At 48.1% G+C, this 26,097-nt stretch overlaps 1 protein-coding gene across 1 annotated transcript; it reads right to left on the bottom strand.

Moving 5' to 3' along the window:
- Positions 1 to 522: 522 nt before the first annotated feature.
- Positions 523 to 22,072, bottom strand: LOC104404412 (aquaporin-7-like). The gene is made up of 7 exons (XM_010012838.1): positions 21,939 to 22,072; positions 9,571 to 9,697; positions 5,909 to 6,035; positions 3,781 to 3,918; positions 2,927 to 3,045; positions 1,528 to 1,745; positions 523 to 682 (listed from the first exon to the last, which is right to left on the bottom strand). Exons 1-7 carry the CDS (start codon positions 22,070 to 22,072, stop codon positions 523 to 525), a joined length of 1,023 nt encoding a protein of 340 aa, XP_010011140.1.
- Positions 22,073 to 26,097: the final 4,025 nt, after the last annotated feature.

The raw sequence follows: 26,097 nt of genomic DNA, 5'->3' as shown, positions 1-26,097 counted from the left end.
TATTTACCTCTTACCAAAGAATATTCCAGATCAAAATTTGTTTAAGTTAATTAAGGTGTTTCTGCCACTGTTATATACTGTGTTTTGATCTAGTGAAGGTCTCCCTGCCTATGGCAGGGGGTTGGAACTAGATGATCTTTAAGGTCCTTTCGAGCCCAAACCATTCTATGATTCTATGAACGTACAGGTATCTGGAGTCTTGCAGCTCTGTTTTGCTTTTCTCCAGATTGTGATGATTTTATCTTTGGCAGACTTTTACACAGGGACACTGAGTAGTTTCTTCAGGTCACAAACAGGTCTAGCCCTACCCAGGTCTGCCCAATGTGTCAGAGACCGAATTTGTCTGCTTAAACAGAGTTTATTGAAAACTGGTCCCACATTTCTCCACCTGCGGGGTAGAGAAGTGGTGTGCTCTGGCAGCATCATTGCACATGCCCTTATCCACTTGTTTACCCTTTGGCTGTCAGTCCATACATCCACCTAGGCTTTGATGTCAAGTCCTTTCCTCAGAACATGTGGCCGTCACAGCGTAGAAACCTCCACCGTTCTCTGTCCTTTCTCATTCTCACTTCCTGTGACAGGTAGATTATGAAAATCAATGAAGATTTTGTGGATGAAAACACCAGCCAGACTTCCCAGAATCGGTGCTGTGAGTGGGACCCACCACCAGTGATGTCCAGCCCTGAAATGAAACAGAGAAGAGGCAGCCGATGAGCCATATTGGAACTGCTGCCCTACTGCCACATCTGCTGGGGCAGGAGTGAGCTGTGTGAGCAGAGGTGTCTAGTCCCCCTTCACATACTGGGCCCTACATCCTACCCACCAGCATAACTGCTGGAGGGAGGATCATTTTCCTCCTTGGAAATGTGTTGGTGCACTGTCTGCAGGTTTCTTGCTCTCCTATAGAGATAGTCTGCGTGATCCTGATGAGTGTGACTGTCAGACAGACACACACACCTCTTTTCCCTCCCCATTTCCAGTAACATCTGCACCTCCTCTACCAAGCTCTCACGCTTATTTTCTGGAAATTTAATGAGATTAATGGGCAGGAGACTCTGCTAATGCCCTCACCATGGGAAAAGCCATAGCATGGCACCATCAGTAAGCAGGGGAAGGCAGAGTTTCATCTCCAGATTCAGACCTCTAAATTTAAGAGAGATATTCAGTAATACAGCTGTAAGTACCTGGTTTCATGTGAGCTGAATCACTCACTCTCTGGCTTTCCAGCCACTGCGATGCAACCACCTAGACCTCCAGCTAAGAGGTGGCCAATTTGGTGCCCAAATTGAGGAGTCCAAATGTCAAGATGAATCTCATGCAGAGAATTAGTGTACCCAGATTTTTGTGCACATAGTGCACCAGCCTCCTCTATGCACAACTTTTGCTCTCTAAGAATGGAGAACGCACTCTGCACTGACACCATCATCACTTGGCCCAAAGAAAAAGTCTTTGTGGTCATTCTGTCTTGGGCTTGGCATCTGCTCTCACTGCAAGCTGAGCAGTGTAAAAGCAAAGCGGGTCACTCACGTGAAGACATCAGTTCCCCAGCCAGCAATTGCTGTGAAGATCCTGGGAGGCAGGTCCCGGGAGGGGTTTATGGCATAGCCTGTGTTCATCCCCATCCCCAGGCCGATGCCCAGGACAAGGATACCCGTGAGCAGGGCTTGTGTGCCTTTCAGGGCCCCGTTGTTTTTCTCATCGTGGATGATCAGAATGCCCAGGAGCAGCATCGCTGTTGCTAGAAACTGCAGGAGCAGGAAAGGAACAACAGGTCAGTAGGGAGAATGGGGAATGCAGAAGGACCTTCCTCCACAGAGAGGAAGAGACTTCCCAGATTGAAAGAGCAGCTGGGATTCATGATCTGATCAAGGTGGGGCGGACCTTGATCTTTTTCCTGCTTCACAGGTGGATGGAATAAAATCGTTTACTTATTTCCCAGCAGAAATACCTCCACCTCATCACCAAAAATGCTCTACAAATGCTGATACAAATTTCTCAGCACCATCTTGTCCCCCCAACTTTCAGGTTAGGGACATGGGTTATTTTAAGTACATTTCATCTGACAGAGGCAGACCCATCACAAACCTGCTAACAAGACAAATCTGTTCCTTCCTAGAAGGAGTGAGGTTTCATATAGCCTGTTGCATCAGCCCTTTCAGGACTAAAAGCATATAGGAGATTCTCCTCTGGGACACTGAATCTCCCACCTGTGACAATACATAGCCGGCAGTTGTAGATCTGTAGTGCCCAAGATGTCAGGACTGTTGTTTGAATACAGGTGATGACTCCTGTCTCTTTCTGCTTCAGAACATGCAGCTGGAGAGCCTTGGGCTCAGGTTGGATATAAGGAAGAAGTTCTTTGCAGTGAGGGTGGTGAGGCACGGGAATGGGTTGCCCAAAGAAGTGTAAATGCTCCATCCCTGGCAGTGTTCAAGGCCAGGTTGGACAGAGCCTTGGGTGACATGGTCTAATGGGAGGCACCCCTGCCCATGGCAGCAGGGTTAGAACTGGATGATCTTGAGGTCCTTTCCGACCCAAACCTTTTTATGATTCTACATGAAGGCAGCCCTGGGTGCTCCGTACTGGTGAGGGGCAGCAGGCAGAGCTGCCCATGAGGACAGAGCATGTGTAGGATCCAGGAAGAGGAAGAAGAGTTCAGAGAATTGCACAGAGCCCAAAGGAGATGGTTCATGATACAGCTCAGCTTCCCATGGCCTGGGATGCATGCAGGGAAGGTGTTTGGAGGGCACTGGGACCAAGCCTGCAGGCATTACCTTGTAGGCTTGCTCAGCCACCAAGGTGCCTTGGATCCTACCTGTCAGGCACCTGCTCTGGATGGTGGGCTCCTTGGAGTAGAGGTTGTGATTGTGTCTGCACACTGTTACCACCAGCCTTCCCCCAGCACATGGCAGCAGTCCCCACTGACCTCTGTGAAGAAGCTTCCCGGCAAGGACATATAGGGAGCAGGGTAGGTGGAGAAGATCGACGCCGTGGCCGTAGGTCCTGTCACTGTGAAGTTCCCCTTGGTGTATTCGTGCAGAGCATCTAGGAGAAACGGGAATTAGAGGAGTTAGCAGAGTTGATCATGGCACATACATGAGTCCACGCGTTGCAGCCAGCATGGACACCAAGAGGAAGAGAGGCAATGGGAGATACAGTGGACGTGACGCACCCCAGGCAGGGCATGATCTCACTCATACCTGTCAACTGCAGACTTTGGTTTGCAGTTGCTTCCTTAAACCTACCAACTCCGTGTCCCTGCTCTGGGAGCCTGGGGCAGGCTGGATGCTCTGGATGCACTGGAGGCCTCCATCCCCTGCCTCTCAGAGACTGAGGCGTGCTGGAGCCATTGGGTGGTGGGTCCTCTACTCACAACTCAAAACCACAGATGTCTGCTGTCCTGTTATACACGGACCAGCAGAGTCCCCCAGAGCTTCAGCTGTGCCTAATACATGGTATTTAACTTCAGCCCTTGCAGACTTTTGGAAACAGAAAGCTGACAAAATGCAGCTCCTGGCCTTGAGCTGAGGGCAGGTTTTAGCAATGGGAATGCCCTGAGCAAAAGGAGCTATGTTCTCCAAGAACTGCACATCCTTCCCACAGGTATGTGCACCCTGCTCTGATCTGGAGCTATGAAGGTCTGTCCCACAAGCGAGGACCTCACCTTTCTCACCCAGCCATCATGCTGGGCATTGCAAAAGGAAGTCTTTATTGACACACTGTGAGTTAAGACTGAAATGATGCCCACAAGAAAGCCTGAGGTAAAACACACAACCATACCATAGTAGAGGCCAAAGACAGTGGCAGCTGCTGTAAAGGAGCCCAGGAACTGGCCGATCAGATAAGCCGGGAGCTTTGTCCAAGGGAGACTTCCTAAAATGCAGTGTGTGATGGTGATGGCAGCATTCAGATGAGCTTCTGCAAAATCACAGCAAAAGAAACTGGCCTCAGCCCTGATACAGCTGTTTTGGAGCATGCCCCGCACCCCACAGCAACCACCCAGATGTTGATCCAGGACACCAAGACTCTGTCAGGGCAGGGTCCCTCAAAACTGGCCTGGGCTTTCCTTGGGCTACTGAATGATGCGGATTAGAGAGCTCCTAGCTTTAGTTTTCTTAAAACTCTGTAGACCACAGGCTGCCTTCAGAGAGTGGGTCATTTCAACTGCCAGAGACGCATCTCTATATAGGTTTCTCTCTATTCAGCTTAAGGGGAGCCCAGAACTTAGACTGATCACCCACCTTTTATATAGCTACAGATAGATGAGGCAAATCTTATTCCAAACAATCTCAAGAGAGGGCCTCATTCTGGCAGACCTGAGCACCCCAGCTGATGGGAGCTGCAGGGACTCAGGTTAACTGTTAGATATCACTGCATTGAGAAGGGGGTTACCAGGATGGTTACTCATGCCCAGACCATGGTTGCTCCCAGTAGTGTGAAGCAGACCCTGTCCTTCCCTTGCAGAGTTTGTAATCTTGGACTGCATTTCCTTACATCCCTGTTTAGAGGGGGCACTTTCTATGGAGGAGTTTGGTATCCAATGGTGCCCTCAGTGCAAACTACATTTGTTCTCTGGGCCTCATCTCCCCATGAGTCCAAAGGAAATACTTGCTTTTCCTGCCTGGTAGGTGTAAACTTTGGAGGTCAATAAATGTTCCAGTCTTAGTGGCCATCTCCGACTCCAGACTCGGAAAGAGTAACATCCAGACACACATCACCTCATCAAAGTACAGGACAGAGTGAAGTGAAAGTGCATGTACTGCCACAACCGACATGGGGGAGGTCCCTTTTTCTTTGACTCTCTGATCCTTTGCCATCATGACCAGGCATTTCAAAGATCACAAGAAGCATCCTGTGGCACAAATGATGCCATATTACAGTGCCAGGAAGCCCTGAAGCTGGCTTTTGAACCAGACTCTTGCTGGATGATCTGAGACCCTTTCTTTCACCTCCAATCCCTCCATCTCAAATGTCACCTGGAACTGCAGGGACCTACTTTCCTCAGCCCACTTCCCCAGGATGTCTCCACCAGCTCCAAAAGGACAGGGAGACCATGAACTGGCTGCTTGCATGGAATAATTTTCCTCTTCAAGCCAGCCTTGGACATCTCTCTGCTCCAGCAGTTCAAGAGCAAGGACTTGCTTTAATTTTCTGCCCGCTAGAGCCCCTAATGTCTTCTCTTGGTGCAAACAAATGCAGAAATTCCACAAGGCAAAGGTAATGCCCTTGTCATGTGAGAGATAACACTCCATGGCCCTGAAACACCACCTCCTGAGTTCTTGCGGGGTGTGTGCCCATGGGTGTGGATGATAAGGACAAAATTTGCATACCATTCCTTGTTGCAACATCAGAGGTAAGCTCTCCTTTGCAATAAAGTATTTACTTCCCCATGGGTCACACCAGCAGCATGCTTTCAGACCTTCTTCTCTCCTTGGGCCATGATGCTATATCCCATGCGCCTAACAGGGGCACTGCTGAAACCAGGCTCTGCTGACCACAACAGGAGGGGATGGCTGAACATCCACCACTGTCCCTGTCCCTCTTGCCCCTGCCTCATCTCAGGACATGCATTTGGGATCAGAATTCTTTATGTATGCTGTGACTGCCTTGTTCCCTGCTTCTCCTGACCTCGCTGCACCACTGGGACACCTTGGCTTGACCTCAGACCTGCCTCCTCCCTATGGACTTGGATGTGATCATTGTGTCACAAGGCTGACCCTGGTTATGGTCACCAAACCTGCTCTGCTCTTCTTGCTTGGGGACCCTAAGACTGCCCTGACTTCGGGTGAGGGCACTATTTCACCTTGCCATGACATCACCCACCCCTCCACATCCCGCTCCTGCTGCCCCCGATGCACATGGCCCTTATGAGACATAGAGATGTCCCAGGCTCAAGTGTCCTGCTCACCAGAGATTCCTCCAGCCGCATGGATGCCCAAGGTAACACCAATGCCAAATCCCAAATTGATGCTCAGATGCTGCCCAAAGTTTTGTCTTCCTAATACCACTTGTGCCACAGAAGACAGGCCAAAGACCTAGTGCATGGAAAAAGAAAGAGAGAAAGGAGTGTTAGAAGTACCTTCATTGCTGTGGTGGACAGAGCTTCTTTAATAGTTTTTCTGCAATACTAATAAAGTCCCCAAGACAGGAAGACTCTAAGGTGCCCATGGTCAGGAGATGAAGAATGAGCCTCCCCTGCACAGACTGAAGCAGTAGATGGGTTATTCCTCACTGGTGCCCATCACACCAAAACAAGCACTCTAGTCATCACTGGATGTGGTGAGACAAACCCCAAACCACCACATCAAGATCTGGGGCTCAAGAGGGATCACATCCACAGCCACAGTAAAGGCATCTGTGCCTGAAACCAGGGACGTGAGCCAGGGGAGCATCACCAAAGCATCGGGAGACAATGCCCAAGATGGATGGAAGGACAGTGGGCAAATTCTTTTTGTCTCTCTTTCCCTGATGTTCTATTTGTTGACTAAGAATGTAGTTTGGGCAGCACACAGCTATTTGCCAAACCCAACTCTAATTTTGATCCTTATTCCAGAGAAAAAAAAAACGAAGAAGGAAATTCCGTTTTGACTTTTCCTTTCAACACACACACATTCAGTTTGAAAACAACCAAAGTTTCAATATTTTTTTAGTGACTAAAGTGGAACCAGGAAAAAAATTTCAGCAGCAAAGTAAACACTCTCCAGCAGGAAAAGGCATATTCAAGAAATTGCTCTGGCCTGAAAGTAAATTCTATTTTGCTTTTTAAATGTGTTCAGATGGTGGAAAAATCAGTTCTTTGCACAGGTCTTACACTGAAATCTGGAGAAGGACAAAGCTTCTCTTGAGGTGTCTACCTCAGAAACCACTTGGTGATTGGAGAGTGTATCCTGCTTCTTGGACTAGACTGCTGTTTATCCAGGGTGGCATGTCCCTCCAAGACAAAAATGTCAATGTGTTCACCAGCATCTAAACTTGTGCTCTGTCTTTTCTGACTGTGATCTTTTCTGCCTGGATCCAAATTTTGTCTCATACATGTGCTCTCCCTCTTCCCTTCCAGACATCACCAAACCCCCTGTTCCCCAGGGACACTGTTCGTATTTCTTTCGTAAACATAAAGCACACTCTCTGTGTGAGCCCCTCTTTGTCTGCCCCAGCAAAACCCACCAAAATCCAAAAAAAGCACTGTTTGGGATGTTCTCCAGCATCTGCAAAGCCCTTACACAAAATCTGCCTACTCATCTCTGACTTTCCAAAGCCACATCCAAGAGAAGCCAAATGCATAATGCACAGGTTTTGTAGGACAGCACGGAGGTGCAGAGAGAGGGGCGTAATGAAGGAGACATGGCTGAACACCAGTATCCTGAAATATGTGTATTTCAGGACAGATCCAGACCTATGGTCTCTTCCTCTATTCTCCTAGTTCCAAAATACCCTATTTATTTCCCTACCTCCCCACTCCTCGTGCTGTTTACTAGTTCCCTCCTTTATGAACCTGCCTGCCCATTAAAGCAAGAAGCCCTGGGCTGAGCACTATCATCCAAATAACAGCCATCCAGGCATCATTGACATGTATCCAGCACACTCCTGGTTGCACTGAAGGCCTGGGGGCTGCTGGGTGCTACATCTAAGTGCTGAATGCTATTTGTTGCCAGCCCTTGATAGGGGTCCATGTGTAGTGTCCCTCCTCCTACTTTATTCCCTTACAGGGATCAGTGAAAGGAAAGTCAGAGCGAGCCACAGGCTACAAAATCTACCTTGGACTGTCAGAGTGCAGGGGAAAGTCTCCTCATGCTGCTTGCTAGAGGCAGCCCAGGCAGGACACCTCTGAACTTTATCACCTGGGAACTTCCGCCACCAAAAAGCAAAGGGGATGGAAAGGAAAATGGTTTGCTCAGCTCCTGCTGAGGAGCCACAGATGTCTGTACTCAGACTTCCAATGCATGTAAAGCTACATGTGTAGTAGGGCTGAACCTCAAGGAGCTGGATGTGCAAGCGTCCTTTTCATGTGCAGTCGTTGCCCTTGAAAATAAGCACCTTTGTGTCAGACAGCTTAGTCTGAAGGTCCCCATGCTCACACAAACCTCATCTTCCACCTGTGCACATCTCCAAGTACAAATTTTTGGGGCTATCCCCAACCCTTCCAGTGCCTGCCTCTGTCCAGTCCCAAGCATCTCAGCCCAGGCTATGCCCAGGTATAGTAAGTTGGCACAGACAGCTTCTAGGTCTTTTCAGAGGGAGGATGTCATTTGTATATGATGGTCCAACACATGAAGGCTCTGGTCCTGGTGGGCACCTCACCCCAGCCAGGGGTCAATTCTGTCTGCAAAGCTTTCCTCACCCACTCCCCAAATACCACCAAAGCAGCACAAGAGCTCAAAACCATGTCTCTTTTTCTACATGAAACAGATCCTTCAGGCAAGGGCTGAGTTTCTGTATGATATAGATAAACACTATTCATCTGCCAGCGTAAGAAAACCAAAAGTGAAATCCTAGCATGCTTTACAAGCTGGTAATTACAGCTGTAAAGCATGCTGTAATGGTGGGTTGTGGTTCCAGAGAGTTTTACAGGCATTCATTACCCTGGCAACCCTAACAGGAAGACAGATGAAAACTGCTCTCATTTCACAGAGGCTGTCAGTGGTAAAGGATTCAGGGTCTGATCCCCAAACCTGTGCCGGACCCCCCAGCCACCCCATCACCTCTGGGACAGCAAGTAGAAAAGCCTCAGTTCACTGCATGGGATCTCTCAGGGGGTTTGGCACAAGCATTGGGTTGTCCCATCTGACCAGATTCTGCTCTTTGGTCACATTCCCAGTCTTACCCTCCTTTTATTCAGAGAACTGTTTTCAGAGAACTGAAACAGTAGAGTGCCCAGAAAAGGACAACAGGGCTGGTGAAGGGTCTGGAGATCCAGTGTGATGGGGAACGGCTGAGGGACCTGGGGGGTTTAGTCTGGAGAAGAGAAGCTTCAGGGGGGACCTTATTGCCCTCTACAACTGCCTGAAAGGAGGTTGTAGTGAGGTGGGGTCGGTCTCTTCTCCCAATTACAAGTGACAGGACAAGAGGAAACAGCCTCAAGCTGTGCCAGGGGAGGTTCAGGTTGGATATTAAGAACAATTTCTTCACAGAGAGAGTGCTGAGGCATTGGAACAAGCTGCCCAGGGCAGTGATGGAGTCGCCATCCCTGGAGGTATTTAAAAGATGTGCAGATGTGGCACTTGAGGACAAGGTTTAGTGGTGGCCTTGGCAGTCCTGGGTTAATGGTTGGACCCAATGATCTTAAAGGTCTTTTCCAATCTAAGCAATTCTATGCTTTTATCTCCAACTGCTCCCAGTGGCAACCTCCCACTCTCCACACTGCATTTTTCATCCATAAGGTTTAGGCAGATGTCTTCCTGGTGGGAAGCTGCACCCCACCAGAGCAAAGGGGTAAGAAGTAGCAACCAGATGCTGAGCAACCCTGAGGATGTGGTAGGAAACTATTGACCTTACAGCTTCTAAACACTTACCCTCTCACCCTCCCTGCACACACACACATGCACATGCACATCTGGCCCATTGCTTCCTTACCATGAGGATGTACATCCCCAGCGCTTCTGCCAGCATCTCCCTGATGGTGACACTACGAATCGTGAGCGCCTTCTGAATCTTCTCCAGCATTTTGCTCTCTGCCTCCAGACTGCAGCCACGGCAGCTCCTATTGTGACAGCACACTTTGTTTCTCTGAGCCACGTTACCCTTTGAAACTTGGCAACCTCCCTTCACCCCCAGACACCTTTGTTCATTTGGTTAACGATGAACAGGCCAATAAAGAAGCGGACAGCTTCGAAGTCTTCCCACACACAAATGCCATCCTTTTAAAACTATATGATGAGGATGCAGTACTTCTGCTACCGGGCTTTGCAAACACTTGTGCACCTGCCCAGGAGCAGCCTATCTCCAAAGCAGTGGAGCTATAAATAGCCTTGGTGTGCTCCTAAAGGCTATCTTTCTCCATAACCTTGTCCACAGGTAGCGATCAGGAATTTTGGCTCTGCTCTGCATTGTAACTCACTGGCTGGTGGTTTCGTGCCATTTTGTTTTAACAGATGAGAGCAGGACTGTTTGCCTGTGCTTTGCAGGATATTTGAATGCCCAGCCTTTGGGGATGATGCTCTCCCTAGAGCTGGTGTGCACCACTACCTGCAGCTGGGAAGAGCACAATGCCTTGAGTGTTGCTTCAGGTTGAATATTTACTCTTGCTGAATGTACCTGTGTCCACCCACACTAGTGCAGAGCCTCCCTGCTGCCCTCCTCCAGTCTGTCCCTTCATCTGGGGCAAGGGAACACCCATCTCAGCAATGGTCCCAGAGACCTCTGATCCCATCTGTCTGCCAGAGCAGAGCCCTTATTGTGTTGACTCCTTGTCCTTCTCCTGATTCCCTCTGGTTATCTCCCTGCTCACCATGTGCTCTTACCTCTCCACTGTGAAGAAGTTTTAATACCTTTGCTTAATCACTGAAAAGTGTAAACCATGAGCACTCAAGACCTCTTCCTGTGAGCCTCATCTGGTTCCTTGCTGGTTTTCTCCACCTTCCTCTCAACCCACTGCAGCTTCCCAGTGTTGCTCTGGAGAGGACATGGTTCACAGATCTGGGAGGGTCACCAACAGCTTCCACGGTGAGGATGCAGTGCTCTGCTCCTGCTGCCTCTGGTGTTGTATCCATTTGCACTAACGCATTGCAAAAGTTCATGAGCTTTTCTTTCCCCCACAGGACACTGAGCAGATGCATGGAAGAACCTGGGAACCCAATTCCCCTCTCTGCCCCATAGAATCGTAGGATGGTTTGGGTTGGAAAAGACTTTAAGATCATCTAGTTCCAACCCCCTGCCACAGGCAGGGACACCCCACACTAGACCATATCACCCAGGGCTCTGTCCAACCTCATCTTGAGCACTGCCAGGGATGGAGCATTTACCACTTTTCTGGGCACCTGTTCCAGTGCCTCATCAACCTCACTGTGAAGAACTTCTTCCTTAGATCTAACCTAAATTTCCCCAGTTTAAGTCTAAGCCTATTGCCCCTTTTCCTACCACTACAGTCCCTGATGAAGAGTCCCTCCCCAGCATCCTAGTAGGCCACCTTCAGACAGATGACTGTCTATTTTATGGCAGGGAACGATTTTATGGATTGGGGTAAGCCCTCCTCCTGCGACAGATCAGCTATTGACCTCAGTGAACACTTGGCTAAACATGCAGGAATTTACTAATCTGTCTCTGATACTAAGGACCATTTAATCATGACAGGTGATAATCTCACTGCTCTCAAGGGTGTTCCTACAGCTTATTTCTACGTGGGAAGGCTTCTCTGTTCCGTGAGTCTGTGAGCATGCTGTGGCACAGAAAAAGTGGCCAATAAATCTTTCCAGGTCTCTTCGTTTTCTGCTATACTGATGTTTATTGGCTGGTTATTACAGAAGCATGGTCCCCAGAGAACCAGGTCAGGGTGGTGACGAGCCTCAAGTTTCTTCTGCACGTGGTAATTTCCAGCTGACATGTAAAGCTGAGGTCCTGGCATCTGCGTGTATTGGAGATCTCACAGCCTTCCTCACATGGATGAGGTGTGAGTGGGTCAGTATCCCCCACAACTGGACCTACAACTTTGGTTTTCACTCCTAGATCTCAGGGAGCCTGACAAGTGGATTCCTTCCTTGTGGGCTCTGAAAGGCTTTGTCTCCTGCATTCAAGCATTAACTATAGGCATCTCCGTGTTCTCATTTGGGCTGAAAAACAGGAACGGCTAATTTCTGGGAACACTAAGCTCCCACGGACTTGCAGTTTTCTCAGGGAAAAAAGCAATCCCAGTTTGCAATATAAACCTTTGGTTTGGTGATAGTATTTTCAGCATAATCCCAGACATTACCACTAAATTCCCTAAAACTCCAGCATGCTTTTAGGATGGCATAATGGATCACTGGATATGTCTCTTGCCACTACTTGTCCTTTTACACAGATCATTCCACAAGATGGCACTGAGACACTTGATTTCTCCCTTAAAAGTATTCAGAAGGGCTCCTCTGTTGGCTGCTGCAAGTGCGCGTACACACATTAGTTTTAGGGTTCCTCTGGGTATTTTTAGACATTAACGTGATCTGCCACTGTTCGACTAGTGTAACAACAACAAAACCTTTGTTTCCATAGGTCAGGGTACCTCTGACCTGACAGCACATAAAACGGAAGTGTGTGAGCCTGCGCCTGTCACCCTCCTCTTTATAATCAGCAGAGAAAGCTGCTCATTATGAAGTGGAGCAGCTCCAAGGGGCAGTTCATCCACACCTGAAATACTCTTCTGAGGCCAGACCTATGAGTCATGCTGGATGCTGGTACTTTCCCTCCAGTGTCTGCAGCGGGTATTGGCACTCCAGAGTGCACACCCATGTGCTGGCTGAGCTGGACTGCCCTTCCTCCCTGCATCCAGAAATGGATCCTGAGCTGCCAAGGATTAAGATCCTGAGTGCAAACAGCCATGTGAGCCAGCCAAGGGCTGGAGCAGGGAGATCTGACAGTTGCTCAACATGACGTGTTTGTACCTGCATGGTTTCACTTACCTGTAGAATCGCTGGGTCACCAAATACAGTCCCCTACTAGATTGGGAAGCCACCCACACCTTCCCTTTCATGTCTCCATTCTAGGGATAAGTGCTTTTTGTCCTAAGTCCTCCCGCTGGAAGCTTGTTACCAGAACTTGATGCTCTCGAAATTAGAGACTTTCTTCTAATTTTCACGAAATTCTCAAAGCCAGCATTATCCCATCAGTCATGAGTTAGTATTTCTTACAGGTGCTATCCTATTAAGTTTTCCTATAAGGTGTGCTAGAAGAGCATTAGTTGCTCGTGCTTAGCTTGCACCACCTCCTGATGTTTACCTTGACTTGCTCACAGGTTGAAAATTCACTCAACGTTGACCCTGCAACTATTTTACCATGTTTTCTACTGCACATTAAGCAACCACCTGCTAAACCAAAGCCATTTTCTTCCCTAAGGCAGGTGTGTCTTCAGCACCAGTAATAAATGCCTTGGGCTGGAGTGGGAAATTTTGGCATAGTCAAGGCCCACTGGCTGTGCTGGTGTTGATACCCACGGTAGTGAAGAGCTGGGGGAACAACCCTGTTAGAGCAGCCCTGAGAAGGATGAGCACCTAGGGACTTCAGGGCAGTCATGCTTCTGAAAGGAATAACTTCTCTGACTCAAATTGACATGTTTCCTCTGCACCCACAACCTCATGTATCTCTTAATTGTGCTAATCAACAGCTGGAACATCTCCACTCCATTAGTTTCAGCCCTGCTGGTTGATCATTAACTTTTCCCCAGAGGCTGAGATGATCATGAGCAGACAGCACAGCAAAGGAGCTCCTCACTGTGGATGAGGACAGCTTGCTCCTCCATCAGGCCAAATGAACATGGCACCAAGACATCTCCAGGCCCCTTTAGGAAACAAGGCCAGGTCAGAGACTCTGCTTGATGTACCCTAGAGCTCCTGCACCTTGTGGTCTCGCATTTAACGCTCATGACCTATCTCCTTCTCTCCTATGGATGGCAGGCACTGAGTGTGTCATAGACATCCCAGATATTTGTCCCTCAGCAGATGACTTTGGTCCCCATGCTGTTACCCAACTCCCCATTCCCAGCACACCATCCTCCCCCAGCACCCCATCCTCACCCAGCACACCATCCTCACCCAGCACACCATCACCCCTTGCCCTGAAGCTGGCCAAAGGCGCATCACTTGCTTGTGTTCTTTTCCAGTGAATCTGGAGTAGCTTCTTCAGCGCCAGATGGAAGTGGGAACTGGTGGCACCAGCGAAGGAATGTGGAAGCAGCAGTGGCGGGATCCTGCTCCTGCTTGCAGCCCTCTGCTTTCCTTCCCCATGGCATGGTGCCTCCCCCCCTTCCCAAGACTACTAAAGCTCGCTCAGTTGAGGTAATCTATGAGATGATGGTGTCAGCAGGAGGGGAATTACATGGGTTTGGTTGGTCCTTAGGGGGAGAGAAGGGCTGCCCAAGAAAGGTCCCCTGGGCAGCGCTGGCCCCATTGTTGGGTAGCACAGCTTGGGCTCCCTGGCTGGGACCCACCCTCCCCTCTAGCCCTTATCTCCTTACCAGGCAGAATTGGGTAGGTTTTATACGTGACAGGTTTTGAAGCACTCCAAAAGCTTTGGCCTGAGCAAAGCCCTGGGGAGTCTCCCCTGTGCGTGGGTACAGAGCATTTAAGAGAGGCGCAGGAGGACCTCAGGTCCAACAGGAGACTTGGGGTACGTGAGGTTTCCACAAAGGTGCTGCCAGCTCTTCATCTGCTGTCATCCCCCATTGCCTGCCCTGTGAGCATCTTGTTCTCCTGACCTGCTCCTACCACAGCCCTGTGTGTGGGAACATCCCCTTTTTCCATCCTGGGACCCCACTGCGTGGCTCCATCAGACCCAGATAGAAAGCAGCAAAGATGTCCATCAGCAGATAGAGAGCAGAGACGCTCTGTGGGTGTAAATGCTCCCACCAAGCTTTGAGATGCCTTCTCAGGTCTGCTTTCAATCCACAGATAAGGCAAAATCCAGGGAACCCACAGGGTCCACAGGACATCGTCACCCTGGAGATAAGGGGAGCCAGACAGGCTTTCTCCTGGAGGAGTGTGAGTACCCGCACTCTGAAAGGAGAGATTAAAGGGGAAAAGGTGCAGGCTGGGGCAGGGAGACACTGCACGAGCAGGGTGAAGCCCTGACGTTGCAGACGATGGTAAAGCCAGCATGTTGATCTGAATGTTTCCCTGCCTCTGACTGTACTCCAGAGACAGCACAGCATGGCTGTGTCATCCCCTCAGGACGCAATGAATTAACTCTTACAAATGGTGCCACTGACAAAACCCCTTGTGCTTCATCTCATGCTGTTTCCTGTGCCTCACCCCTCCCCAAGGTGCTGCAGTTCAGGACCCAATCTCTTTAAGGAGCACCAAAAAGGTACAAGCTGTGTGAACTGTTCCAAAGAGCAAAACCCAAGCAGGGGCTGATGACAGGAACACAACCATCCCTGTTTCCTCTGTACTGCTGGAGTGAGGCTGAGCCAATGGTCAGCACAGTCCTTTTACAGCCACGAGATGGTTAAGGGTGGGCTGCATCCATACATACCAGTCACATAGGCTGCACATGTAAACCCTTCAAGAGATGATGCTAAACCCATAGCCAGATCATCTCCACTGCTAGCTGTGATACAGGTATTTTGTGGAGTGAGGAACCAACTGGTGACACTAATCACTGCCCATATATATAATCAGTGCCAGTCACACGGCCGTGTTCTCCCATGCCATGCCTGACACAGGGTGTCCAAAGACCAGCAGTGAGTGGTGAGCAATGCCTGCCACGTGGGATTAGTCTTTGCTCTCTCCACAGGGTGGAGAAAGACCAGGATGCGGGCGGCGGAGTTGACTCTCCCAGGGACAACCCACTCCAGCCCAGAGGGCTGCTGCTGGTGCAGACGTGAAGGCATCCTAAGGAAACCCCTGATAAGCTCCCACTATCATGGTAGGGAGGAGATGCCATAGATTCCTTGCAGATACCTGCACAGATCCCCTTGGACACTGCCCAGGAGCACCACAGGCATTTCAGTGGGGGAGGAGGTTTGCTCCAGCCTCTGCCAGACCCCATCACCCTCATCACCCCCAGCCCCTTTGGCCTCCTGTGCTGTTTCAGAAGACATGAAGGAGGGGCCAGGTGTGGTGTATGTGGATGGCTCCCTGGTCATTCCCATCCTGTCAGTTCCTACGTGAAAAGTCATTGGCACAGAGAGACCCATGGAAGCTAAAAATCCATCTGTTGGTGCCACCTGAACAACAGCCCTTTTTCATTGCTCATGTAGTTTCTCAGCACAAGTCCTGCATGACAGAAGTGGCAGCTTCACAAATGGGCCCATGTTAAGCAGAACACCAAAATGCAGTCCCCTTCCCTAAGTGCAGAGCACCACATATCAATCATTACTGGCAGTGCAGATGTTCCTAACCCATGGCAAATATTAAGTATTGTCACAGATCTTTATTGTTCCTATGTTTGTTCTCACGTAGACATACAAACACACACATCCGTATCAGCCATTTCCTAGTGAAGAAGTAACTGTTGCATGCCACCCTCTCAATTTTGAATTCATAGGAACATCCTTATGGTCAAAGTGTCGATTCATAATCTCATGAGAATGACAGAAGGTCTGTCACTCCTGATGTGAACCAGTTAGAGCTCTCCAGAACCACCTCAGGGTGTATTTACACAGGACTTGATGCAGTGGACCTCTGATCATAACACAGCCTCCACTCTCTTGCCACAAAAGCAACATATACACAAATCACAGGAGGTCTGTGCACCTGAAATGTTCATTCATGTGTCAAACTGCAGCATTAGGCAAATCAAGTGCCTGGCTGGAGCTCTCTCCTACAGGAACAGCCATTCCAATTCAGAGAGTCTACTGTGAAATACATTGCTTTGACATGGCTTTCACTGCTCACCCTGACAATAAGCTCAAACTGCTTTTCATTTTTCATACTAGGGTTTGTAGAAGTTCTTGACACAGGATGCTGTGGGTGCTAAAAAGGGATCTAAAGATAGCTAGACAATTTATAAAGGCAAAAATCCACCAATGGCTGTTAAACAGGGACACGCCTCTATCACAAATGACCCCTGACCTAGGAATTGTTGGAGCTTGTAAAATAGAATCATAGATTCATATAAGGGTTAGGTTTAGAAGGGACCTTGAAGATCATCTAGTTCCATACCCAATACATTTGTTCTGTTCACACACTCTCCTATCATCAGACCTGGGATCTCCTCCATGGGTCCAACCCATCTCAGTGACCACTGCCTGGCTGTGGAATAGAATGTCCATCACTTCAGCCACACTAACAGAAGACTTTATCGCATGTTCTTGCATTTCCCAGTTGTCCTGAGATGACACGAGAATATCCGAAATATATTCCCAGCTCACCAGTGTGAGTCCTGAGCACCCATTCCTCCTCCCTGCACAGTTCCCTATCCCCAGGGGGTGAGCAAGACACATTGTTCAGCAGCAGCTTGGGGTGGGCAGAGGAGATATTTATAACTGCTCACAGTGTGCTGTGTGATCTTTGCTATAACACCTGCCCCAGCTTAGTGCTGGAGGTGCCATCAGCTCCTGGGTCATACTAAGTCATCCGCCTCCCCATTGCTCTCTCCTCCTCTGTGCAATACAAATAGTGACCTCTTCCAGTCCCAGGACAACCAAGGACAGCCAAGGGCTTTCAGTTCACCACTGTTGAGGCCAGTGGTCAGAAGAGCAGGCAGGAGCATTCTTCTCACACACAACAGGTCAAGCCAGAAGAACAGCTCCCTCAGCTTCCCAGGAAGCTTACTGTAGTACCTACAGGTGTGCAGCAATTCAGTGGCATTTTAGATAGAACAAAAGCTTTAAAAGAAAGAGATACGTTGCATTGTGGTAGAGCCTTCCTTCTCCTTCCCCCCAAGAGCTGAAGGAAGCCACACCCTATGTGTTGTTTAAAAGCAGACTAGAAACAAAATGCACTTGAACACTCACCATGGGGAAGAGTCATGCCCTGCTTTAGGGCAGTAAATAACTTACTTTGTCTTGTTCATCTCATGTTTTATTGCCTCTGCTGTTAGTGCTTCACTGGACAAAGTGAGCTGGTGAAGCCTGCCCCTTCCTAGGCACAGGCAACACCTCCCCTCCTGTGCTTTCTCTTCTGCACAGCATCATGAGACAGCAGCTTTGGATGTGGCACCACCACACACAGTCACACATCTCTGTCAGCAAGGGCGTGGGGAGAAAAAGAGTGTCAGAGCCATGGGAGCACTGCAGGACCCCTGCCAGGCTCCCTCCTCTGTGCCCAGGGTGAGGGATTGCACCTTCCTCGTGGTTAGTCTTACCCCTGGGAGCTGTGGTCTGTGGAAAAGGAGTCTCGAAGCAGGGTCTCGCTCCCTTGCAAGTGCCATGGGGTTTGCCATCCAACTACCCATTCCCTTATGCTGGTGGTGTCTCTGAATTTAGGACATGAACAAAATCCTCTGAACCTTCAAGACCTCTTTTAAGCCCAAACCAGAAACCACCTTAGAAGAAGCAAAGGGGAAATCTTAGGACCAGTGATTTTGTGGGATACAGCATGTTTGTTGTATGTAGCCGTAGCTAAGGGGGGAAGAGAGATGCCTAGCTTCATAACCATCTTCTTGGACTGCAAAGCACCTGTTTGTTCAAGAGCTTTAGTTCTGGTTAGTTGTTATTTTTGTAATACAATTACCCAATGTTTTTTGGACTCTGACTTGTTTGGAATCACTGCCAAAATAATCCATTCCAAATGCCTTGTACAAGTAGGCAACAGCCTGATGGAATACATCCTGCGCTGATGGGCATCTGCACAGAGCAAGATATGAGCCAGCAGTGACAAAAACATGTTTTGCTCTAGGTTGTTGGCACTGAGGGAAAAAACATGCCCATAATTTGCATTTGTTGTTTCACCCTGGCTAAGGGGATAACCAGATTGATCAACACAAAGAAAGCAAGGTCCATAAATCATAACCACCTTTAAGTCCTCAACAGACGGACCCTAATCTATAACCCAGGGTCCAAGTATTTTGTCTGTGTGTCTATATTAGCTAACTCAATACCCATCTATCTCTTCAAATGAGGATATACCCTTTGGTGAAAGCAGTCCTGCTGCCCATGCTGACAATCCTGCTCCCTCCTGCTCCCTGCCTGCTGACAATCCACTTCCTGGAAGAAAACTGCAAATCCCATGGAAGAGTCCTACAGTGCCAGCTGGTGTTTGATTTGGGTGACCACAAACACGTAACGAAGACAGTGCACCTATGCTCACGCAGCCAGCTCTGTCCGAAAGCAGTGCATCCCTCCCCACATGCTGTCACCACTTGCTGTAGCTCCCAGTGTTAATCACAGGTTTCCCTTTCAAGCACTGACCCGTCCTGCCGGATCAGTCCTGCTTAGCTTTCAGCACCTGATAGGATCGTAAGCTGAGGCAAACGTAAGCAAAGGATAGAAACAGTGGATAGAGATCTAGAATAGGAATTACACACATAGCAATGCTATGTTATGCACAAAGGTGCGTGAAATATGCCTGAGAAATAAAAAAATATATAAATCTGTACAGATAGGAGAGTTGCTCAGAGTCCAGGATATTATCAGATCTGGGAAAATGCCATGTCAGTGAGTCTCTGGAGCACCAGTCAATGGCCATGTACAGAAAATGCCACAAAGCTGTGTGTTTTATTCCCTCTCCAGCATTCATACAGTACCATTTCATGGTTTCCATAAATGATTTACTAAAATGTGCTATGGGCCCCTTACTTGCACTACAGTTATCTGTCCAAATACCCTGCTCTAGCCCAGTCCCTTCTCACACCCTCCTTCCATTTAATAAAACATGTTTTAACGAAACATCTTTTTCAACTCATCACTGGGGAGCAAATGAAGGCCCTTTGGAAAATGTTTTGCATATTTCTTCCACAGCTGCTCTCCAACCAACCTGCCAGGTTGTGAAGTAGCCTGATGCCAAGGAGGGACACCAAATGTGACTGACCCAGCAAGTTTATCTATGCCCTGTTCCTTCAGGAGCTGGAGCAGAGTACCTCAGCTCTCCAGCATATAGGACCTGCACAGCTTCAAAGCACAGCAGATCAAGTCTGGAGTCCTGCTGCCACCAACAGGTTCTGGGGCACAGAGGGCTTGTACATCAGAGATGGTGCCTTCAGTGCCAGCTAGAAGCAGGCAGCCAGACTTGCAGAGATCCCACAACGTCAGTATCATTCATTGCATATGCAACAGCTCAACACACAGGTCTTGGCTGCCTTCTACTGCAGGATGGGTCCCTGCTCTGAGCTCTGCCCTGGGATGGCCTCAGACAGGCAAGGACCTTCACAGCAGGGCAGGTTCTGGCCCAGCTCCTGTGTCAACCACCCCAGAAGGGCACAGGTAAAAGTAAAAGGAGTCTGGGATGAAAAAAAAAAGATGATCCAAGGGGGACTGTCTGAGGAAAGTCTGGGAAGCAGGAGGTCCCCATTCCCAGGCCCACTTTGGTACCACTTCTGCAGCACCACGATGGGAAGAATTACGTGGCCAAGGAGGGCGGCTCCTGCACACTTTGCTCTGTGCTGGGAGCTCTAAGACATACCAGAACGCTTTTGCTTTGAGTCCCACAGGAGGATGGGTGGGAAGGATCAACAGGGTGAGATGCTGCCCAAGTCTACCACCACCTTGGGTGGCAGATGTGGACATGGGCAATCTAAATGCCAGCCTGTCTAGCTTTGTCCCATGTGCCATGGGGGCTTGGCCACTCATTCAATCACCCTGTCCATCCATGCCTTACTGCTAATCAGGCCAGATCACACTGTGTTAGCCCTGTGTCAAGGCAGCCTCCCAGCCCAGGACCTGCGTAACGTACATCTGGCACGGACTGGGAAACCAGACCGTGCCCAGAGGCAAAGATGGGAGCAAAATTTCACATACACATGTCAGCTGCAAAGGCTGCCTCACTGTTTGCAAGGCAGAACTGGTCTGCTGGCACCTGGAAACATTTAGACAAGTTTGACTGGAAAGCACCTTGATGTCATTTGCACAGATTTCCTGCGTATTTTGCATTTGAGCCGGACCACAAAAAGAAATATGCAAAGTTGATGTGTTTACACAAAAAAACACAGGGCAGTGAAGGAGCAATTTTCATGACTGGGATGCTTTTACCTGCCTGATTAATAAATGCATCCTTCATTCTCTACTACTGTAAATTCAGTTGATGGAGAATTTATATCTGGACAAGGATCTGCCTTCTACCTCTGTGTCACAAATTGGTTGTAATAAGCTCCCTGGAAAAAGGACCAACTCTCCTAATGCCTGTGTGTATGTCTGGCACAGTCAGGCAGGGCCTGGAGGTACTGCTGTAATAGCCATCTGTGCCAATGTGAATTGTAGTAAGGAGGATGTACAAAGAGATTTTTGCATCTGCTACAAATGGGTGAGCGTGTAACCCATGAGTTCTGTGTTTAGCATGCTAGAAGAGCCACAGTACACCCTAGGAAACATGTTTTGCTGGTGTGGTTTTGGATGCTGGAGGAAGACCCATATGGTCTGGCATGTTATGTCCCCTCCAAGTGCTGCTGCATAATCCCATAAGGTGATGCCCACCAAGCGTGGTCAAGTGCCAGCTCAGCTCTCACTGAGCCCAGCTCAAATCAGCTTTGAGCACACATGGGTCTGAGCATGCTACATTCATTGCCAGCTCCAAGCCTTGCACAGCTGATGGGCAGTGGCACTCACCACACTTCGTGTTTGCACTAAGCCTGTTTATGATTAGGACAGGCAGATCAACACCACATGCCATATGGGATTGTGCAAGAAATGAATCAGTGCTGGGGTCCTGCAGTGCTCTCTGCCTTGTCACCAGGTCCCCATGCTTTAACCCTTAGAGCAGTTGGAGACAGATGTACCAGGGCCTTCTCTATCTGTCTACCCCAGTCAAATGCCATATAGTTTGTGAGTCACGAACTGAGCCAGACCCCATGTTGCCAAACTTCAGTTCTACTTTGTCTCAGTGAAAGTCAGATCCTCTATGCCCTATTCACCAACATTTCCTCTAAACAAGTATCACAGGTATGCATGTATACAGGCCATTCCTGAGTATCATGAGATGTTCCTGAGTTCACGTGATTAATCTGTTTGGGGTGGAATGAAATAATTCATTAGAGTGTGGACCTAAAGACTTATGGAGAACTCCATGACTTTCGCAGACACCTCACACTAAACCATGTCTCCCAAGGCTCTGTCCAACCTGGCCTTGAACACTGCGAGGGATGGAGCATTTATCACTTCTTTGGCCAACCCATTCCAGCGCCTCACCACCCTCACTGTAAAGAACTTCTTCCTTATATCCAACCTGAACTTCCTTTGTTTATGTTTGAACTCATTACCCCTTGTCCTATCACTAGAGTCTCTGATGAAGAGCCTGTCTCCGGCATCCTTGTAGGTCTCCTTCAGATACTGGAAAGCTGCATGGACAGGTTTGACCATGGTAGGCTCCCTTTGTCCTTCTGTGTCAGAGGAAGAGCCTATGTGGGGCCAGCTACATGCTGTGGAGCAAAATTTCCCCAGAGCTAAAAGCCATTGTTAGCCTCTCTACCTCCTGGTGTACCTACATTAGTGTAGGAGGACAGCTCTACGTGTGTGTTTCTGTGAGAGACTTACTTATTTGGTGCAATGAAGTTTTCAAACAAAACTATTTAATTAGACATATTTTAGCCCATGTGCAGGATGAGAACTAAACATGTAACAGCTGTTGCTTAATGCATTCCTAGATAGCACTCTGATATCATGCTGATAAGCACCACTTAAGAACCGAGATAGCAAAAGGGAGGAAGAGAAGTAATGATGTTAGTTACGCAGACAGCAGGTCAGACCTCAGTGTGGGTTTAAAACAACCTGGTTCCGTACCTCCATTTATCACAGCATTTAGAGTAATGCATATAGCACTGAAGCATTTTAATAGCATTTTAAAGGCAGTAAAAGCTTCAGAAAGGTGACATTCAGTGCACTGCTGTACAGCCACCTCTGGAAACTGGAGAGAGACATATCACACGCACCCTTTAAAACCTGAATTGAAAAAATACCCTTTGAAATCCAAATGTTGGTATGGATCCTGTGCTGATTGAGGGTCTGGATGAGACTACACATGTCACACCTATGGCAGATCCTTGGCTTTCACCAAAACACAGTTTACCAAGGGAAAAGCATGAGCTAAATGAAGAGGTGACCACCCCATATTTCCCATATGCTGGCCTCTTCCAGTGCACCATGACGATGCCTCCCATGCTGGGCTCATCCCTTACCCCAAGCTCCAAGAGGTGGCAGCAGCACTCCTGCCTTTGGGAAACCACCCATTTGTAGGACTTGCATCCTCTGTTGCCCTTGGAACAGGACTGACACCTGGAGAAATGCAAGTACACACTGACCCACTCAGACACCCTCAGCATCTCCAAGCTGAATCATCAGTCACAGTAGGCCTAGTCCTGTACACAAACATAGTATAAGGCACAGGAAAAGTGCATTCAAATAAAAAGATAAATTTGTCCCTGGCTTAATTTTTTATGTTAACAGAGAGGGAAAAAACTCTTTCTGGGACTGAGAGGAGTCCTGAGTTTCTGTTCATCCTTCTCAACAGGAAGCTTGCAAGTACTGATCGTTATAAAAGCCCTTGCAGAAATATCAGCTGCATTGATTCTCCTCAGACATCTCTGAGACTAAATGTTAAAGACAAAGCCACAAACATGTGTCAGAGAAAGAAGAATGAAAACAGTAAAGAATACAGTCTTTGTCCCAAAGACATTACAATCTCAACAGACCAAACAAGTGATGAGCAAAAAAAGTAATGAAGAGAAGCAGGAATAGATAAAAGCCCCTTCCATCCTGGGATAAAAAAATCCCGCCAGTTCTCAGTATAACCCTGCAGTGGTGAGACTTTCACCTGAGAAAATTAGCAATGATGTGCAAGTCATGAGTGACGCCAGTGATGACTCCATTACTCTGCTGGGATGGGTGAGCAGGAGCAACTCTAACATGACCATTTCTGAGCACAGATCTCATAGACTCACCAAACAGGGTCTTGTGGTCCCTACGTATGACGGCTTCTTACATTTGGGGCCCTCGTCTTACAGACAAATGAAGGATACAACAAGATTTGAAGGTCTGTCAAAACAATGACATAGCCCAGCAAATACAATTTTTGAAATTGTTAGTGAAAGACACAGGTTTTGGCATCTTGGGATGTCTCAAGGTTTATCTTGATGTGAGCTGGTGTTAGTTTACTGTAACAATTGCTTATGGTCAAGTAATTTCTGCACGATCTGTTCTAGCTTTATCTCTGTGATGCCATGTATGGTAAAATGACAGTAATCACTGCATAACGAGAAATAGCCCTTTCTGTGAATTGAGGCTGGGGAAGTTGTTGTGCAACTTTCAAACTTTACTTGGAATCCATCAAGAAGAAAAGAGAGTGTGGTGAGAAAAAAACATAGAAACAGCCCCAAGCAGGCTTCAGGCCAGAGGAGGAAGTGGCAGACACCATGAACATTGTGCTTCTCCTGTCCTGTCCAACAGGACACTGATGGCTCACGAAGACCTACACCACCAACTACAAGACTCAGAGAGACATCAGGAGGTGAGGACAGCATGGGAGAGGAGGATTAGGTATCAGTAAGTTTTATAAGGGTTTTAAGATTGTTATTATTAACAAGGCTTTTATGTATTAATCTGGATAAGTGTTAGTATTATTGCAATTAATTGTTGCAGCTAGTAATAACTTCATTATGTCTTGACTAAGTTAAGATTTTAATTAAGCTTTTGGCTCTGTGTGAATATAATGTGTTCATCTTTGTCTATAACAGTATTTCAAGTGTAGCATGAGAGAAGCTGTCAGAAACACAAGACTCATTTTATGGCACTCTCGAAGCTGAGAAAACCTCTCCAGACAGTGACTTCAAAGGCCTGAGTAAGCCCTACACAAATCCTTTCCCTTGAAGTTTATTCTGCCTGGTTTACCCATTTGAAGATGCATAGAACAACTGCTATCCTCACAACAGCTACCAGCCTCCAGGTACCTGTTGTCAATCAGGAGCCAAACTCTCAGTCAACAGCCTAGAAAGAGATGCAGAGCTGCAGCTATTCAAGATGCTCCTGCTGGGCCTTTTCCAGGCATCACCCTAAACTAATATGTCACCTACTTCCAGCTTGTGCCCACACACATACACCTACCCCCATCACTTTGCTGGATGTCAGTTTAGCCCTTGGTACCATGTCCTCAATAGGAAGTAAATGCAATCACCAGGGGGGTGCAAGCAACTATTTAGTTCCCAAATAAAAGAAAACAATTTCCCAGCTGCCCAAGCATTCAGAGTTGGAGCAGATTTCCCTAACTGATCAATTGCCATTCGGTTTGGCAAGCAGTCATTCAAAGTAGCTCAGCACCAATGCCAAGGAGGGTCACGGGTCACAGTGTTATCCTTTCAAAATATTTCCACTGTCCTCTTGCTAATCCTCTGGTTTTCGGTCCATCTCCCAGTTTGCTGTGGATAAGCAGTGATTCCAATGAGAGCCAGAGACAACAGCAAAAGGAAGTGGGGATCAGGTCCAATAGTAGAGGGGACATTTACAGCACCTCTGTGGAAGCCAGCTTCCTCCCCTGCCTCCAATCCTCCTATAAATTCATTACAGCTCCTGTTAAGCAGCAGTTTCACCACTTTTATGGCTCTTCTCTGTGGCCTATGAGTGCTTCTGGCACCACGCTACACTCATCAAATGCAGAGTCCAAAAATTCAGAGCTGATGGAGCTGCTAAAGACATGGGAATTATGTCTGGAAGTAGAGAAGAAAAGAAAACTACTCCTGGCCTTGGATGGAAAAGACATGATTAAAAATAAGTTGTTCTGCAACTGATGGAGTTAGTAATGTGTGTTTTCCTACAGTTCCCTTTCCAATCTCCTCCACCATCATACTCCCAGCTAGTAGTTTGGCTGGAGATCTGGGTCCTGTGCTGTGGCTGGCTGGCTTGGAGCTACACTTGCAGTGCTTCATTAGCCAGTATATAGGTGGTCCTCAGCCAACAGGCAGCAGCACCCCAGAGTATATACATCATACATTGTGCTGAGCTCTGCCTTTGGCCTGTGGGGAGGGGTCAGCGAGCAGCATTAACACGGATCTTCCTGCTCCATCCAGCTACCAGTTTGTACAAAACTGTGGGCAGATTCAAATTTTGGAGCTGTCTTACTCGATGACAAATATGGTAGAAATCATACTACGGGCTCAAAAGCTCTTTGGCGACAAAGGGGAAAAATAGAGAGGAAAGAGTAAATGCAAAGCTTTATTTCCCTGGATAATTAGGTTTAAAAACACTGGCAAATAGCACTACTGTGTATTTCACAGACTAATTTAGCACAGGATAGTGAGCAGATTCACTAGAAATCCATTCAGGATATAGTAGACGTGTGAGATCATGCCTACTGCAACCAGTAAGCCCACCTTGTCCCTCTGAGAACTCTGTTTTCC

The sequence above is a fragment of the Nestor notabilis genome, unplaced genomic scaffold, assembly GCF_000696875.1.
Source record: "Nestor notabilis isolate BGI_N333 unplaced genomic scaffold, ASM69687v1 scaffold464, whole genome shotgun sequence".
NCBI classification, from domain to species: Eukaryota; Metazoa; Chordata; class Aves; order Psittaciformes; family Psittacidae; genus Nestor; species Nestor notabilis.
The sequence above is the reverse complement of the archived record's forward strand: the minus strand, read 5'-3'. Positions and strand labels throughout refer to the sequence as shown.

Bases quoted from the DNA above. Each gene is read 5' to 3' on its own strand.
- LOC104404412 (XM_010012838.1), bottom strand. From the start codon at position 22,072: ATGGTCAAACCTGTCCATGCAGCTTTCCAGTATCTGAAGGAGACCTAC. The intron at 9,698-21,938 runs GTTGGATATAAG...CTGTCACAATAG, and splicing joins CATAAACAAAGGAAGTTCAG to GAGCTGCCGTGGCTGCAGTC. The intron at 3,046-3,780 runs GTATGGTTGTGT...CGTTTCTCCTAG, and splicing joins TGTCTTTGGCCTCTACTATG to ATGCTCTGCACGAATACACC.